Source organism: Hemitrygon akajei, chromosome 17 (genome assembly GCF_048418815.1).
Source record: "Hemitrygon akajei chromosome 17, sHemAka1.3, whole genome shotgun sequence".
In the NCBI taxonomy this organism is placed as follows: Eukaryota; Metazoa; Chordata; class Chondrichthyes; order Myliobatiformes; family Dasyatidae; genus Hemitrygon; species Hemitrygon akajei.
In genome coordinates, this window is record NC_133140.1 from 85,411,560 (window position 1) to 85,429,102 (window position 17,543).

General features: G+C 42.9%; 1 protein-coding gene across 6 annotated transcripts in view; it reads right to left on the minus strand.

Annotated features, from left to right (window-relative positions):
• The window catches only part of LOC140740868 (fatty acyl-CoA hydrolase precursor, medium chain-like), a 92,148-nt gene that overhangs the window by 27,208 nt on the left and 47,397 nt on the right, over nt 1–17,543 (minus strand). For all 6 annotated transcript variants that reach the window (XM_073070445.1, XM_073070450.1, XM_073070449.1 and 3 more), the window contains 4 exons: nt 15,335–15,439; nt 13,259–13,363; nt 6,663–6,797; nt 3,960–4,034 (listed from right to left, as the gene is read on the minus strand). In XM_073070445.1, the coding sequence (XP_072926546.1) occupies nt 3,960–4,034; nt 6,663–6,797; nt 13,259–13,363; nt 15,335–15,439 (420 nt within the window). The remainder of the gene's footprint in view (nt 1–3,959; nt 4,035–6,662; nt 6,798–13,258; nt 13,364–15,334; nt 15,440–17,543) is intronic.

A 17,543-nucleotide genomic window follows, 5' to 3' on the forward strand; every position in this document is an offset into this window, starting at 1 on the left:
TGTCCTATCTATCACCCCTTCAGCCTCCTGAATGATCCGGACTTCACCCAGTTCCAGCTCTTCAACATGGATCATGAGAAGCTGCAGCAGGATGCACTTCTCACAGTTGTAGCGGTCAGGGATACTGCAGGTCTCCCTACCTTCCCACATACTGCAAAAGGAACTGTTCGGGAGGGTTTAAAAAAATTGGCAGAGGTAATGGAACCAGAGTGACAGGGCTGAGGAAGGGGAAAACAGAAATAAATCAAAGATAGTGTGCTACAGAGATGATAGAAGAAAGAGGCAGGAGATGAGGCATAATCACAGCCAGTGGGATGAGTTACAGGGCAATAGAGGCATGGGAGAGTTAAAACAGAAAGCAACAAATACTGGACTGCAAGTGTTTTATTTGAATGCATGCAGCATAAGAAATAAAATGGATGATCTTGCCTACTGGCAAGTATGACGTTCTGGCCATCTCTGAAACTTGGCTAAAGGATGGCTGCCATTGGGAGACGAATGTACAAGAATTTATGGTGTAGCGGAAAGGTAGATTAGTAGGCAAAAGGGGCAATGTGGCCTTGTGTATAAGAAATATTAAATCATTAGAAAGAGATGACATAGGATCAGAAGGTGTAGAGTCTCTATGGGTTGAGTTAAGAAATTGCAAAGGTAAAAGGACCCTAATGACAGTTGTATACAGGATGCGGATTGCAGATTACAACAGGAGATAGAAAAGGCATGTCAGAGGGCAATGTCATGACAATCGTTGGGCATTTTAACATGAAAGTGGATTGGGAAAACCAGGCCAGTACTAGACCTCAAGAGAGGGAATTTCTAGAATGTCTAAGGGTTGGCTTTTTAGAACAGCTTGTTGTTGAGCCCACTAGGGGATCGACTGGCTGGATTAGGTGTTGTACAATGATCTGGCAGTGATAAAAGAGCTTAAGGTAAAGGAACCCTTAGGGAACAGTGATCACAATATGATTGAGTTCACTTTGAAATTTGAAAAGGAGAAACTAAATTCCAACATGTCAGTATTTCAGTGGAATAAATACAATGGCATGAGAGGGCAACTGGCCAAGGTTGACTGGAAAGGGACACTAGCAAGGAGGACAGCAGAGCAGCAATGGCAAGAGTTTCTGCGAAAATTGAGGGAAGTACAAGACAGATATATTCCAAATAAGAAGAAATTTTCTTATGAAAGAAGGACAAGAGATGTCAGAGGCAAAGTAAAAGCAAAAGAGAGGGCATACAAGGAAGCCAAAGCTAGTGGGAAGATAGAGTATTGGGTAGCTTTTAAAAACTTGCAGAAGGAAACTAAGAAGGTCATAAGGATGAAAAAGATGAATTATGAAAAGAAGCTGGTGACTAATATCAAATCAGATATTAAAAGCCTTTTTTTAAGTATATAAAAGGTAAAACAGAGTTGAGGGTAGATGTAGGACCAAAAAAAAAGATGCTGGAGATATTCTAATGAAAGATGCAGAGATGGCAGAGAAACTGAATGTGTATTTTGCATCAGTCTTCACAGTGGAAGACATCTGAAGCATACAGGGCATTGAAGAGTGTCAGGGAAGTGAAATTTGTGCAATGAAAATTATGACGGAGAAGTTGCTCAGGAAGCTTAATGGTCTGTGGTTGGATAAACCTCCTGGACCTGATGGAATGCACTCTCAGGTTCTGAAGGAAGTAGCTCGAGAGATTGAGGAGGCATTAACAATGATCTTTCAAGAATCGATAGATTCTGGCATTGTACCAGATGAGTGGGAAATTGGAAATGGTACTCTGCTATTTAAGAAGGGTGGGAGGCAGCAGAAAGGAAACTATAGACCAGTTTGCCTCACATCACTGGTTGGGAAGTTGTTGGAATCAATTGTTAGGGATGAGATCACTGAATGCCCGGAGGCACATGACAAGACAGGCCAAAGCCAGAATGGTTTCCTAAAAGGAAAATCCTGCCTGACTAACCTACTGCAATTTTTTTGAGGAAATTTCAAGCAGGGTAGACAAAGGAGATGCAGTAGATGTGGTGTACTTTGATTTTCAGAAGGCCTTTGACAAGGTGCCGCACATGAGGCTGCTGAGCAGGATAAGAGCCCATGGAATTACATGAGAGTTACTTGCATGGGTGGAGCAGTGGCTGATTGGCAGAAAACAGAGAGTGGGAATAAAGGGATCCTATTCTGGCTGGCTGCCAGTTACCAGTGGAGCTCCACAGGGGTTGGTGTTGGGACCGCTGCTTTTTACAATCTATGTCAATTATTTGGACTATGGGATCAATGGATTTGCCGATGATACAAAGGTTGGTGGAGGAGCGGGTAGTGTTGAGGAAACAGAGGGCCTGCAGAGAGACCTATATAGTTTAGGGGATTGGGCAAAGAAGTGGCAAATGAAATACAATGTTGGAAAGTGTATGGTCATGCACTTTGATGGAAGAAATAAACGGGCAGACTATTATTTAGATGGGAAGAGAATTCAAAATGCAGAGATGCAAAGGAACTTGGCAGTCCTTGTGCAGCATAGCCTAAAGTTTAACCTCCAGGTTGAGTCAGTGGTGAAGAAGGCGAATGCAATGTGGCATTCATTTCTAGAGGTATAGAATATAAGAGCAGGGATGTGATGTTGAGGCTCTATAAGGCACTCGTGAGACCACACTTGGAGTAATGTGTGCAGTTCTGGGTTCCTTATTTTAGAAAGGATATACTGACATTGGAGAGAGTTCAGGGAGGATTCATGAGAATGATTCCAGGAATGAAAGGGTTACCATATGAGGAACGTCTGGCAGCTCTTGGGCTGTATTCCCTGGAGTTCAGGAGAATGAGGGGGAATCTCAGAAACATTTCAAATATTAAAAGGCCTGAACAGATTAGATACGGCAAAGTTATTTCCCATGGTAAGGGAGTCCAGGACAAGAGAGCAAGACTTCAGGATTGAAGGGCATCCATTTAGATCTGACTGGAAGAATTGGATCAGTCATGATTGAATGGCCCAAATAGCCTACTTCTGCTCCTATATCTTATGGTCTTATGGTCATTCCACTATCCTGCCTGGCATCTCTAATGTCCTAGCTGAGCAGATATAAAGAAGGGAACAACAAGAAGTTAATGTCAAGCTTTTCTCTGACTGAAGCCTCTCTTTGCAGAAGCCTCAATATCACCACCCTGACTCTGTCCACACAGATGACAACCACTTCGATGATAGCCACTGTGCTTGCTTCTGCATTCCTTTAATTTCCTCTTGTTAATCAATCCCAAACACGGATCGATCATTGGTCAAAGCTCTATTACGCTGGCATGTCCTCCTACTGCCTTTTACTACTTGAGCAGTGGAAATGGGTGGAATCCCCTCCACTCAAACTTCCAATGTCTAGATTGGCCACTGGTGAAAACTCTATTACTCTGCCGTGACCTGCTGCTGCTTTTCCCTATTTGGGCAGTGGACTTCAGTGAAATCCTGTTCCCTCAAATTTCCGATGCATAGATTGGTCGCTGATGAAACCTCTATTCAACCAATGAGGGATCTCGCTGAAACTTGAAGATTGAAGAGTCTACATAGAGTGGACATGGAGAGGGGGAGTGTAGGACAAAAGGACTAGAGGGAGGTGCATTTAGAATGGAATTCATTGCCACAGACAGCTGTGGAGGCCACGTCATTGGGTATGTTTAAAGTGGAGATTGATAGATCCTTGATTCGTCAGGATGTCAAAGGAATGGGGAGAAGGCAGGAGAACATGATTGAAAGGGATAATAAATCAGCTATGATGGAATGGTGAAGCAGACAATGGACTGAATAGTCTAATTTGTTCTGATGTCTTATGGTCTAAACACAGACTGACATACAACTTTGTGCAAAAGAAGACAAATTGCGCAAATAAAAAAATACTGAGAAGGTGAGTTCCAAGTGAGTCTGTAGGTTTTGGAAACAGTTCAGGAGTTGAAGTGAGTGAAGTCCAGAGATGAGATTGGATAGAAGCTCACGAATTTTGTTGCATTTATGATCATTCTGGAGGTCTCCCTGTCCAGTCCACTCTCCCAGCCTGGTGGACTCAGCATCTGTAAGGAGAGAACGGTGAAAATTGATGACCAGTGTGTACATTGCTAGCTTCAACATTCAAGGATTGTTTAATGTCATTTCCTGGACACAAGAGTAAGGAGAACAAAATAATTTTTACTCCAGAACTGATGGAGCATAAAAACACACAAGTAAGATATAAAATACATTAATAAAAAAACGCAATAAATATAAATACATCAGATGGCTTATACACATAGACTGATTCTATGTACATAAAGTAACACTAAGCACCAGAGTATCTGTACATAAGGTGACTGACAGGAAATGATAAAGTACTGGTTGTTGGGGTGTGGAAGGGTGGGTTAGTAGGTGGAGGTGTTGATCAGCCTTACTGCTTGGGGAAAGTAACCGTTTTGAGTTTGGTGGTCCTGGTGGGCATCGATGACAGAATGCCGCCAGTGATCAAGGAGAGTGGCTTGATCCAAAGCTGGCTAAGTTTCACTGCCTCAGCCAATGAAAGAACTGTGGGGTGGGAATCACAGCTGGGCTCTCAGCAAAGATTCAGCAACAAGCAAAGAATTCCTGATGAAAACGACAACAAAATTGCCAATAAACTTCAGATTCAGATTTATTTATCGCATGTACATCGAAACATACAGTGAAATGTGTCATTTGCATTAACAACCAACACTTAAAGAAGGCGTATGGTGTGTTGGCCTTCATCAACTGTGTGATTGAGTTCAAGAGCCGTGAGGTAATGTTACAGCTATATAAGACCTTGTTTAGACCCAACTTGGAGTACTGTGTTCAGTTCTGGTCACCTCACTACAGGAAGGATGTGGAAGCCATAGAAAAGGTGCAGAGGAGATTTACAAGGATGTTGCCTGGATTGGGGAGCATGCCTTATGAGAATAGGTTGAGTGAACTTGGCCTTTTCTCCTTGGAACGATGGAGGATGAGAGGTGACCTGATAGATGCGTATAAGATGATGAGAGGCATCAATCGTGTGGATAGTCAGAGGCTTTTTCCCAGGGCTGAAATGAGGACACAGAGGACACAGGTCTAAGGTGCTGGGGAGTAGGTACAGAGGAGATGTCAGGAGTAAGTTTTTTTATCCAGAGAGTGGTGAGTGCGTGGAATGGGCTGCCAGCAATGGTGGTGGAGGCGGATACGATAGGGTCTTTTAAGAGGCTTTTAGATAGGTACATGGAGCTTAGTAAAATAGAGGGCTATAGGTAAGCCTAGTAATTTCTAGGTAGGGACATGTTCAGCACAACTTTGTGGGCCGAAGGGCCTGTTTTGTGCTGTAGGTTTTCGATTTTTCTGTTTGTATAACAAGCAAAAAAACAACAAAACAAGCCATGTTTTCTCTCTTTCTCTCTCTCTCTCCCTCCCTCCCTCCTCTAATTCCAGGCATCTCTGCCTTCAGCCTCCAGTTAACTCGCAGAGTGGCAGAAAATGAGCCTTCAACTTCTCCAGCAGTCTCTCAGAAAATCACAGACCTAGCCATTGGGCCTCAATTTCTGGACTTCTGATCAACTTTTGGGCTCTGATCTGAACTTCTGATTGAACCTGAATGAAGTCTGAACTCCAGGGTTCAAAGGCTGAACTCATCAATGACAGGACCTGAACACTAGATCTCAATCTCGGAACTCTCACTTAAGATACAAATGATAATGAATAAATAGGCAGTGAAACGATAGACGGAACTTAATCACACAGTGGTGATGTACTTGAGAGTTAATCCGACAGGGGTGATGGAACACAATCCTAGAGGGGTGATGGACTTGGAACATTATCCGACAAGGGTGATGTACTTGAAGTGAAACTGATAGGGGTGATGTACTTGGGTGTTAATCCCACAGGGTTGATGGACTTGGGAGGATGAAAAAGGGTAGAACGTGAGTCCTTCATTGAGTGCATGTTGACGTTTGAGAAAATTCGGTGTGTGCCGGTTAAGTCGGGGATAACAACTGATGACAGCCAGTACTACCCACAGTGGCAGAGGTGGCACAGTAGCAAAGCAGTTAATTAACACTTTACTGTGCCAGTGATCCAGCTTTTGTTTAAAGAGTGGTTTCATTTCTCACATACAGTACTGTGCAAAAGTCTGAGACACATATAAAGCTAGAGTACCTGAGACTTTCGAAGAGCACTGCAGCGATTTACTGTTTTGCAGGATACTGTTGCAAAAAACTGAACAAATTTCATGAATATGTGAGTGATGATAGACATGATTTTCATATTGGGTCTCTAATATGGACTGAGAGCGGGAAGGGGTCAGGGAGAGGGGAATTATGGTCAGGAAAAGGAGAAGGGAGAGGTGAGGGAACAGGAAGGACCAGAGCAACATGGGGGTGGGGGGTGTAAAAATAACTGAAAGTTAGATGAGTCAATGTTCATGCCATCGGGCTGGGGGCTACCCAGGTGGAATACGAGGTGTTGCTCCTCCAAACTGAGTTCGGCCTCATTGTGACAGTAGAGGTCAGGCTGCATCTGGACTTAAACTGATCTGGAGATACAAAATGCTGCAGGTGCTGAAACGTAGAGCAAAAAAAATGCTGGAAGAACTCAGTGGGTCAAGCAGCATCTGTGGAGACAGAGGGATGGTCAACGTTTCGGGTGGCAATCCTACAACAAGGTTAAATTGATAAATTTGATCTTACCCTTGACATTAACCAACCACATTCGTGATTAGTGATTCCCAACAAGTAGGGGACCACAGTTATTTCTTTGGCTTCAAAGAGCTGCTCAGCATTTTTCGTTAGGAAGATCCCATCTGCCACTATAGGTCCAAACATCTGTTTGGAAAAATAAAGCAGAAAAGTTTAACTGGGGCAATCAGTGTCAAAAACAGTGTGAAACAGTTCAAACATGAGATGGAGTTACACACTTCCCTGAATATGAAGCTTCCTTTGGTCAAGAAAGCACAATAGCATGCTGAGGAGATTGAGACATAGAAGGTGCCTTCCCCCCACCCCCAACACCATTTGAACCATTTTTCACAGGGGCAGCATCGAGACTGTCCTGACCAGCTGCACCGCCGTCTGGTTTGGGAATTGCTAGGCATCTGAACACAAGTCCCTACAAAGGGTTGAAGGGACTACTGAGAGGATCATAGATTGAGCTCCTCAGCGATACACTGTGGATTAGGCCCTACAGACCTTTGAACCTTGCCGCCCGGCAACCCTCGACAAACCAGAGCTAAATCATGGGACAACTTCATATAGATTATTTACCTCCATCATGGCCAAACAATTAGAAGAGTTTCTACCCATACTGATACATAACGATCAGCCAGGTTTTATACAACGCCAAACACAAGACAATATACAAAGGATACTTCACATTATGGATCATATACAAAAAATAAAATTGAAGCAATAGTGTTAAGTATGGACACTGAAAAGGCATTTGATTTAGACAATAGACAATAGGTGCAGAAGTAGACCATTCGGCCCTTCGAGCCTGCACCGCCATTTTGAGATCATGGCTGATCATCTACTATCAATACCCGGTTCCTGCCTTGTCCCCATATCCCTTGATTCCCCTATCCATAAGATACCTATCTAGCTCCTTCTTGAAAGCATCCAGAGAATTGGCCTCCACTGCCTTCTGAGGCAGTGCATTCCAGACCCCCACAACTCTCTGGGAGAAGAAGTTTTTCCTTAACTCTGTCCTAAATGACCTACCCCTTATTCTCAAACCATGCCCTCTGGTACTGGACTCTCCCAGCATCTGGAACATATTTCCTGCCTCTATCTTGTCCAATCCCTTAATAATCTTATATGTTGCAATCAGATCCCCTCTCAATCTCCTTAATTCCAGCGTGTACAAGCCCAGTCTCTCTAACCTCTCTGCGTAAGACAGTCCTGACTTCCCAGGAATTAACTTTGTGAATCTACGCTGCACTTCCTCTACAGCCAGGATGTCCTTCCTTAACCCTGGAGACCAAAACTGTACACAATACTCCAGGTGTGGTCTCAATTGGTTAATTGGAATTTTCTTTACAGAGTTTTACATAGATTTGGTTTCCATGACACAATTATTAAAACTATACAGGCACTATATGACAACCCTACTGCTAGGATTAAAATCAATGGATATTTATCAAACAGTTTTACCCTAGAAAGGGGCACGAGACACGGTTGTGTATGGTCGCCGCTACTCTTCGCATTATATCTGGAACTATTAGCTCAATACATCAGAAAAAATGAAGATATCAGGGGAATTACTATTAAAGGGACAGAGCATAAATTGGCTGTTACGCAGATGACATTTTGATCTATCTGGGGCAACCAACATACTCTTTACCTAAATTGATGCAACTCTTTAAACAATATGATCAATTATCAGGATACAAGATCAACATAGATTAAACCCAATTACTTTCATATTACTATAGCCCACCAAGAGAAATAGAAAGTAGATATCCCTGGGCATGGCACACAGAGTCTTTCAAATATTTGGGCATCATTATGCCAAAAGATTTGGCAAAATTATCAGAATGCAATTATCAGCCTATATATTAAAAAATCAAGAAAGATATAACAAGATGGAACCTTTTTTCAGTCTCAGTTCAAGGATTGAATCTATTAAAATGAATATACTGCCCAGACTATTATATCTCTTTCAGACCCTACCAATAGAGATTAATCAAAATCAATTCAATGAATGGAACAAAATGTTATCAAGATATACTTGGCAAGGTAAAAGGCCTAGAGTTCATCTCAAACTTTGTAATTAGCCAAGGAAAAGGAGATTATAATTTTGCAGCACAGTTGAAAGCTGTGATATGTTGGTGCAACCCATTATATGATGCTCAAAGGAACAACATTGAGGAGGGGATACTTCCCATCCCCATTCAGGCAATTTTGGCTGACAACAACCGACAAAGGTACATAAATACTATTGATAGCCATTGGGTGAAATGGATTCTTAAAATATGGAAAACTATTATAAAAGAATATATACTAGAAGGAGATACTGCTATTCTTAAATGGTGTGCATATGACTCGGAATTTACGTCGAATAAACTGGATGCTAGATTTAAGGACTGGACAGCTAAAGGAATAACAGTTCTTTGCAATATAATGAAAGAAGGAACACTGTTCAGTTTTGAAATGCTTAAAGAAGCAACACTTAATAGAAAAACAATACTTTTATCGGTATTTACAGATGTGACAATATGTTAATAAGATGGTTAAAAATGTAACCAAGGCAAGAACATGTTTGATAGAGCTATTTAGGAAAGCATATAATTCAGATAACGGAAGTAGAATTATTTCAAGTGTGTATAAGGGTTTGTCAAATCTTAAAACACATTCGACTTCATACATTAAAACAAAATGGGAGAAGGAAGGAGGGATAATTATAATCTGAGGAAGAATGGACAATAATATGGAGATATCAATGGAAGTGTACCAGTTCACAGAAATGGAGGGAGTTTGGATGGAAAAACTTGATAATATGTTTTATTACACCCTCCCAGAAATCCCATTATGATAGTAACCTCCGTTTGCTGGAGAAATTGTGGAAATCAAAATACAAACCATTATCATATTTTCTGGGAATGCCCCGTTATCAAAGACTATTGGAGTGGGATACACAATGCCCTATAAGACATCTTTAAATGTGAAATACTCTTAGAAAGTAAGACCATATATTTTGGGAATATACCTCAAGAATTGTTGAAAAGAGATAAATATTTAATGAATATACTGCTGGTGGCTGGTAAAATACAGGAGAGCCCAACTTTAAATACATGGATGGAAATTACAATGGACATTTACAAAATGGAGAAGATAACAGCATCTGTTATTCATAAGTTGGAACAATTTGATTCATACTGGGGGAAAATGGTTTAACTACATAACACCTCATTGGCCTGATTTTATCCCCACAAATCAATGAATATGTTGTGAAAAAAAGACCACTCCCTACTTGTACATAGTTTTCTCCTTTCTTGTTCTTTCTTTCCTCTCATTTCTATACCTCAGATAAATATTATGTGGAGATTTGTGGCATACATGACTATATGATATACATGTACAGTATCTGAAATACAGAGTCGACTGTACTTCCTTAGAAGGTTGGCGTCATTCAATGTCTGTAGTGAGATGCTGAAGATGTTCTATAGGTCAGTTGTGGAGAGCGCCCTCTTCTTTGTGGTGGCGTGTTGGGGAGGAAGCATTAAGAAGAGGGACGCCTCACGTCTTAATAAGCTGGTAAGGAAGGCGGGCTCTGTCGTGGGCAAAGTACTGGAGAGTTTAACATCGGTAGCTGAGCGAAGGGCGCTGAGTAGGCTACGGTCAATTATGGAAAACTCTGAACATCCTCTACATAGCACCATCCAGAGACAGAGAAGCAGTTTCAGCGACAGGTTACTATCGATGCAATGCTCCTCAGACAGGATGAAGAGGTCAATACTCCCCAATGCCATTAGGCTTTACAATTCAACCGCCAGGACTTAAGAACTTTTTAAAAGCTATTATTAATGCTTTTTGAGATAGTGATTTTGATGCATATCATATTTTTTACTGAGTTAAGTATTGTATGTTATTAGTTTTGCTACAACAAGTGTATGGGACATTGGAAAAAAAGTTGAATTTCCCCATGGGGATGAATAAAGTATCTATCTATCTATCTTATGGAAATGTTTGTTTGATAATGAACTTCAATAAAAAATAAATTGCAAAAAAAAATCATGGAACAACTTACAATGACCAGTTAACCTACCTAGTATGTCTTTGGACTGGGGTGGGGGGGGGAGAGAACCGGAGGACCCAGAGCAAAATCATTTCTCCCTCGGGGAGGACTTACAGAACTCCTTGCAGAATGGCACCAGAATTGAACGCTGAACCCCAGAACACCTCAAGGTGTAATAACATCACACTAACAGCTACGCTACATCGATGTCTCATTTCTACCCATCAGAGATATTCATCAGGAGCACTACGTACACAGGGCTCTGAACATTCTGAATGATCCCTCCCATCCTATGAGGATGTGGTAGCCGGTGCTATCATGTTTGCTGTTGTGTGCTGGGGCAGCAGGCTGAGGGTAGCAGACACCAACAGAATCAACAAACTCATCTGGAAGGCCAGTGATGTTGTGGGGGTGGAACTGGACTCTCTCTGACAGTGGTGTCTGAAAAGAGGATGCTGTCCAAGCTGCATGCCATCTTGGACAATGACTCCCATCCATTCCATAATGTACTGGTTACGCACAGGAGTACATTCAGCCAGAGACTCGTTCCACCGAGATGTAACACTCAGCGTCATAGGAAGTCATTCCTGCCTGCGGCCATCAAACTTTACAACTCCTCCCTCGGAGTGTCGGACACCCTGAACCAATAGGCTGGTCCTGGACTTATTTCCACTTGGAATAATTTACTTATTACTATTTAATTATTTATGGTTTTATATTGCTATATTTCTTCACTATTCTTGGTTGGTGCGATTGTAATGAAACCCAATTTCCCTCGGGATCAATAAAGCATGTCTGTCTGTCTGTCTGTCATCCATCCAGCAGTCTCTTTGCCCCCCTACCATCAGGCAGGAGGTACAGTAGCATTAGGACAAGACCGTTTGGATGGGAAACAGCTTCTTCCCCCAGGCCGTGAGACACCTCAACTCACTACCACCACTCAGGCCTCATCACAGTCGTGTTAAACTGTTTGCATTTTAAACTTGTGTCTTACACCATCTTATTATTTGTTAATATATTTGTGGTAATAATATTTTGTGTTATGTGTGAATTATAGAGAGAGGTAGTTGCACCCAAGGTGCAGGAAACTGGGTGACAGCCAGTAAGGGGAAAGGGGTTAAAGACCAGTACAGCGCACCCCTGTGGCCATCCCCTCAATTACACATATATCACTATGGAAACTGTTGGCGGGCGGGGCTGACCTAACAGAAGAAAGTCAGTGGTTGGGTCTCTGGCTCTGAGTCTGCCTCTGTGACTCAGAAGGGAAGGGGGGAGAGAGGCATGCTGTGGTGATAAGGGATTCATTAGTTAGGGAAACAGGAGGTTCTGTGGATGAGAACAAGAGTCCTGAATGATATGTTGCCTACAGGGTGCCAGGATCCCCGATATCTCAGATCGAGACTTCAGCATTCTTAACTGGAAGGACGAGAGGCCAGAAGTCGTGGTCCATGTAGATACCAGTGACGTGGGTAGGACGAGTGACGAGGTTCTGCAAAGTGAGTTTAGGGAGTTAGGTGCAAGTTAAAGGGAGAGGCCTCCAGGGTTGTGATCTCAGGATTGCTACCCGTACCACAGGCCAGGGAGGCCAGAATTAGGAACATTACATTGTTTAATACATGGCTAAGGAGTTGGTGTAGGGGGGGCATAAGATTTTTGGATCATTGTGCTCTCTTGTAGGGAAGGTGGAACCTGTACAGAACGGATGGCTTGCACCTGAACTGGAGGGGGACTAATATCCTAGTGGGAAGGTTTGTTAAAGCTGCATGGTGGGGTTTAAATGAGAGTTGCAGGGGGATGGGAGCCAGAGTGCCAGGACAGTTAGTGGAGAGGTTGTGAAGGCAGATGTTGGTAAGAGTTTAGACAAAGTCAGGGATCAAAAGGTTGAGCATGGTGTGACTAGCGTCCTGGGCTGCGTATATTTCAATGCAAGAAGTATCGCAGAAAAGGTATTTTAGGATAGTGCTAAAGATGAGGTAGCTGGTTAACGAACAGAGGCAATGTGTAGTGAGGAGAAGCTGTAGACAGTCAGAGTGAGTTACAATGTAAAAGGACAATATTGTAAAGAGTGAATACAGGACTGAAGGTGTTATATTTAAATGCTCGCAGTATACAGAATAAGGTAGATGAACTTGTAGGTATGATATCCTGGGCATCACTGAATCATGGCTGGAAGACGATTACAGCTGGGAGCTTAATGTTCAAGGATACACATTGTATTAAAAGAACAGGCAGAGAGGGTGGCATTGCTTTGTTGGTAAAAAAAAACAAATCATTAGAAAGAGGTGACATAGGGTCAGAAGGTGTTGAAACTTTGTGGATAGAGCTAAGGAAATGTAAAGGTGAAAAGACCCTGGTGGGAGTTGTATACAGACTCCCAAACAGTCATAATGATATGGTGTCCAAATTACAACAGGATATAGATACAGACCTGGACAACCCATCTCAGAGATAATGCTCTGAAGACCGAGAACATGTGAGGCTGGTGACGTTACAGTAGATACACAAATGAAAACATTCACAAAGCAAAGAGGCTGAGAGAGTGCCTTTCACCTACCGCGCTCCTGGTGAGGTTAAGTATTTCTACTTCAGACTTGTTCCTGAGGCAAGTCACAACCTCCAGTGAGGTGCTCAGGTCACAGCTCAGCATGCCTGCGATCTCCTGCAGAGAGATTGACAGTTAGTCAGTTTGATAAAGGACAGAAACTTATCTATCAATAGGTTTGAAAGAGTACAGAGAAAATTTATAACGATGTTGCCAGGACTTGAGGACTTGAGTTAAGTGTGAAATGTGAAACGTTTAGGAGGAATATGAGATGGAAACTTCTTCACTTAGAGGTTGGTGATAATCCAGAAGGAGCTGTGAATGTGGGGTCAATTTCAACATTTAAGAGAAATTTGGATAGGTACACAGATGGAAGGGTACAGAGGGTTATGGTCCGGGTGCAGGTCAATGGGACTGGGCAGAGTAATAGTTTGGCACAGTGAGGGTAAGAATAGGATGATTTGGCAGATGAGAGCGTGGCTGAGCTATTGGTGCAGGGGGCAAGGTTGCAGATTTCTGGAACATTGGGATGTCTTGAGGAAGGTGAGACCTGCCACAAGAAGATGGGGTACACCTGAACCCAGTGCCCTTGCATGCAGGTTTGCTACAGCAGTTGGGGAGGGTTTAAACTAAATTGGCAGTGAGATGGGAACCAGAATGATAGGGCTGACAATGGGGCCTGCATCTAGGTGCGATCTGTAGCGAGACTGTCAGGAAGCACAGGCAGATGATAGGGCAAAGTTGTAGTCAGTGGGATGTTAAAGTTTACCGGGGGCAAAATCACAAAGGGTGGAGGTAGAATGTGGAATAAGGTAGATGATCTTGTTGCGCAGTTAGCAGGTTACCTACTGCTGTTGTAGTAGGGATGAGATTGTGGGCAATTCTGAGTCACGGCTGTAAGACGACTATATTTGGAAGCTTAACATTCAACATGTACATCTTATCAAAAGGACAGGCAGATAGGCAGGTTGTGTGGCACTATCGGTAAAAAATCAAATCAAATCCTTGAAAGGGGTGATATAGGATCAGAAGATATAGAATCCTTATTTAAGAAACTGCAAGGGTAAAAAGACCCTGATGGGAGGTATGCACAGGCCTCCGAATGGTAGCCAGGTTGTGGGCTACAAATTACAATGGGAGATAGAAAAGGCATGTCAAAGGGGCAATGCTGCAATAACTACGGGGGATTTCAATATGCAGGTAGATTAGGAAAATCCAGCTGGTGCTGGATTCCAAGAGAGGGAATTTGTAGAATGTCTGTGAAATTGCTTTTCAGAGTAGCTTGTGGTTGAGCTCACGAGGGGAATGGCAATTCTGGATTGGGTTTTATGTAAAGACCCAGAATTGATTAGGGAGCTTAAGGTAAAGGAACCCTTTGGAGTCAGAGATCAAAGTATGATAGAATTTATCCTTCAGTTTGAGAAGCAGATAAATTGTATGTATCAATGAGGGCATATAATAGAGCAAAAATTAGTGCGAAGTTGGGGGATGGGGAAGCTTTTAAAAACCAATAGAAGGCAACTAAAAAAGCTAGTAGCGGAAAAAGATGAAATATGAAGGTAAGCTGGCCAATAATATAAAAAAGATACCGATTTTCTTTCCCAGATACTTAAAAGGGAGATGAGAGTGGATTTAAGACTGATGCAAAATGACGCTGGAGAGGTGGAAATGGGGGAGAAAGAAATGGTAATAAATATTAATAAATAAAAGAACTTAATAAATATTTTGTGACAGTCTCTGTGGAAGACACTAGCAAAATGCCAGAAATGTGAGAGTGTCCACCATCTACATCGGGTTTGTTTGATCTCTGGTTTCTGATTCTGCAAGTTCTTCTGGATTTCAGTTTCTTTCAGAGTACAAACAAACATCAGATACTCTGCAAACGTTAAGAGGTAGAATGAATACAGACAAAAAGAATAAAGAAGCCAAAATGGTGCCTCTGAAAAATGTATCATTTTTATAATAAGACAAGGAAAATCTTTGGATGGGTAGAGGAGACCGCATTGGGAGCACCGGATGTGTGTGTATTTTACTGAATGTACCTGTGAGAAATAAATCTGAACCTGACCTCTGAAAGAAGTTACTTACTTGAACTGTCGCATTTGGATCAGTGTTAAAAAGTACTTTGTAGAGAGCAGTGCCACTCTCGGATATCGCCTTGTGGAACAGACCTTTCGCCAAGGGGGAAGCAAGCTGTGGAAGTAACAGATGTTATCAGTTCAGGTGGTTCTTTGGCAGCCAGAGCGGTGGGTGGGGCAGTGGTAGTGGGGATAAGTTCACTCCCTACTAAATGCTCCCAATGGCGTCTGCCTCATATAGCCTCTGACAATTAAGTCCAGCTCCTGGCTGAACTACCAAGCCCAGCTGAACTGTTTCTATAGACAGGAGAAGTGGCAAAGGCAGGTTACTGGCGTCTTAACGCAAGTTGCTTCAGGGAGATGGGGCTTGTCAGCCATGATTGGCAGCTTATCAAGGAGAAGGACAACTGAACTCAAACCACTACAGCCTTGCAACTATATCAACTCATGGGGAAGGCTTCAGGAGCAAACCCCGAAAATAAAACCTGGAGCTGGAGAGCCTAAGGCAGTCATACATCGCGTTCAACACCGACTAGCGACTCCTGTGACACTGCTGGTGCTAAACAGAGATTTCTCTGCCATTCATTGGCTGCATGGAGAAGGGCAGCCCTCTTGCTCTCCATGTTGTACTGCCCTGGCTTGTGTACTGGCCTGCATAAGGCTGCTAGGATGCGGCATCCATTGTTGAACCCAACCAGAGAGCCTCGAGCAGCTGAGACTGCACCGAAAGTGTCCCCTCCCAGCCTGGGGGAACAATCGCAGCAGGATTCACAACACTGCAGTGGTGATGGGATTCAGGTCGGCTGCTGTCAGCGGAATTTCTAACCATATGGAATTAGAATCCGGTGTTTTAATCATTCTCTTATATGACATGACATTTTAAACACAAGAGATTCTGCAGATGCTGGAAATCCAAAGCAACACACACAAAAATGCTGGAGGAACTCAGCAGGTCAGGCAGCATCCAAATCAACATTCAGACTATTTCTTTTACAGCTGTGTCGATCAACAATTGCTCTACACAGCCTGAAAACTATGTGGCACGTGAATAAAACATTTTTAAAAGAAAATTCCAGCTACGCAGCACTAAGAGCTATGTACTTGGGAGCATTTCAGTTACTGTCCAGCTGCGCACCCGAGAAGGAATAATGATGTAGGGAGGGGAATAAACAGTTGATGTTTCAGGTTGAGATCCTCCATCAGGATGGGGAGGAGGGGAGAAAGGTGGAGGGAAGGGGGTCATCGGTGGATCCTGTTGTGGAGGGAGATAGGCAGCTGAGAACATAGAACAGTACAGCACTGTAACACACACAAAGATGCTGGAGGAACTCAGCATGTGAGGCAGCATCTATGGAGGGAATAAACAGTCATCACTTTGGGCTGAATCTGAATGGGAATTTGACCTTCATCAGGATCCACATGAAGTTTGTTGCTTTGCAGCGGCAGTACAGTGAGGCGTAAAATTATTATAAATTACAAAATAAATATTGCTAAAACAAAGGAGTAATGGGGTCATGTGCAATGGTTCATTTAGAAATCTGACAGCAGAGGGGAAGAATCTGTTCCTTGAACTTTGGGCGTGGGTCGTCAGGCTTGTGTACCTCTTCTCTGATGGTAGTAATGAGAAGAGGGCACGTCCTGGATGGCAAGGGTCCTCAGTCAATGATACTGGTGAAATATTGGTTCTTACTGTAGGATGAATCACACAGTGAGTGGCTGGTGTGAGGTGAGACATCAGGCCAGAAACTGGGTCCCAGCCCTCAGACCAGCAGAGGCTGACTTGGGATGTAGAGCTGTCAGGCTGCATCACTGTTCCACTCACGTTAAGTTGGTTTACTGTTGTACTAAGGATACACTGGAGCAGGATTTCCCAGTGGCTGTAATGGGATATATGTGATAGATAATGGAATCTTAACCGGAATCGACTGAAATTGCCTTGATTCTGGAGAGGTGTCAGAGGACTGGAAAACTGCAAACTCATTGCTTCTACTAAAGGAAGGAGGGAAAACAAGAAGAAGAAGAACTGCATTATTAAGGAGTTAAGAGCAGGACTTTTAGGAAACAAAACACCAGAGATGGTATTTTCACCGATTACCTTCCGGTTTGTACTGCTTTCTCTCACCAACTTTCTTGTTCTGGCATCTTCCTCCTTCCTCTGCAGTCCGGACTGAAATGTCAACTGCTTATTCCCCTCCATAGATGCTGTCTGACCTGTGAAG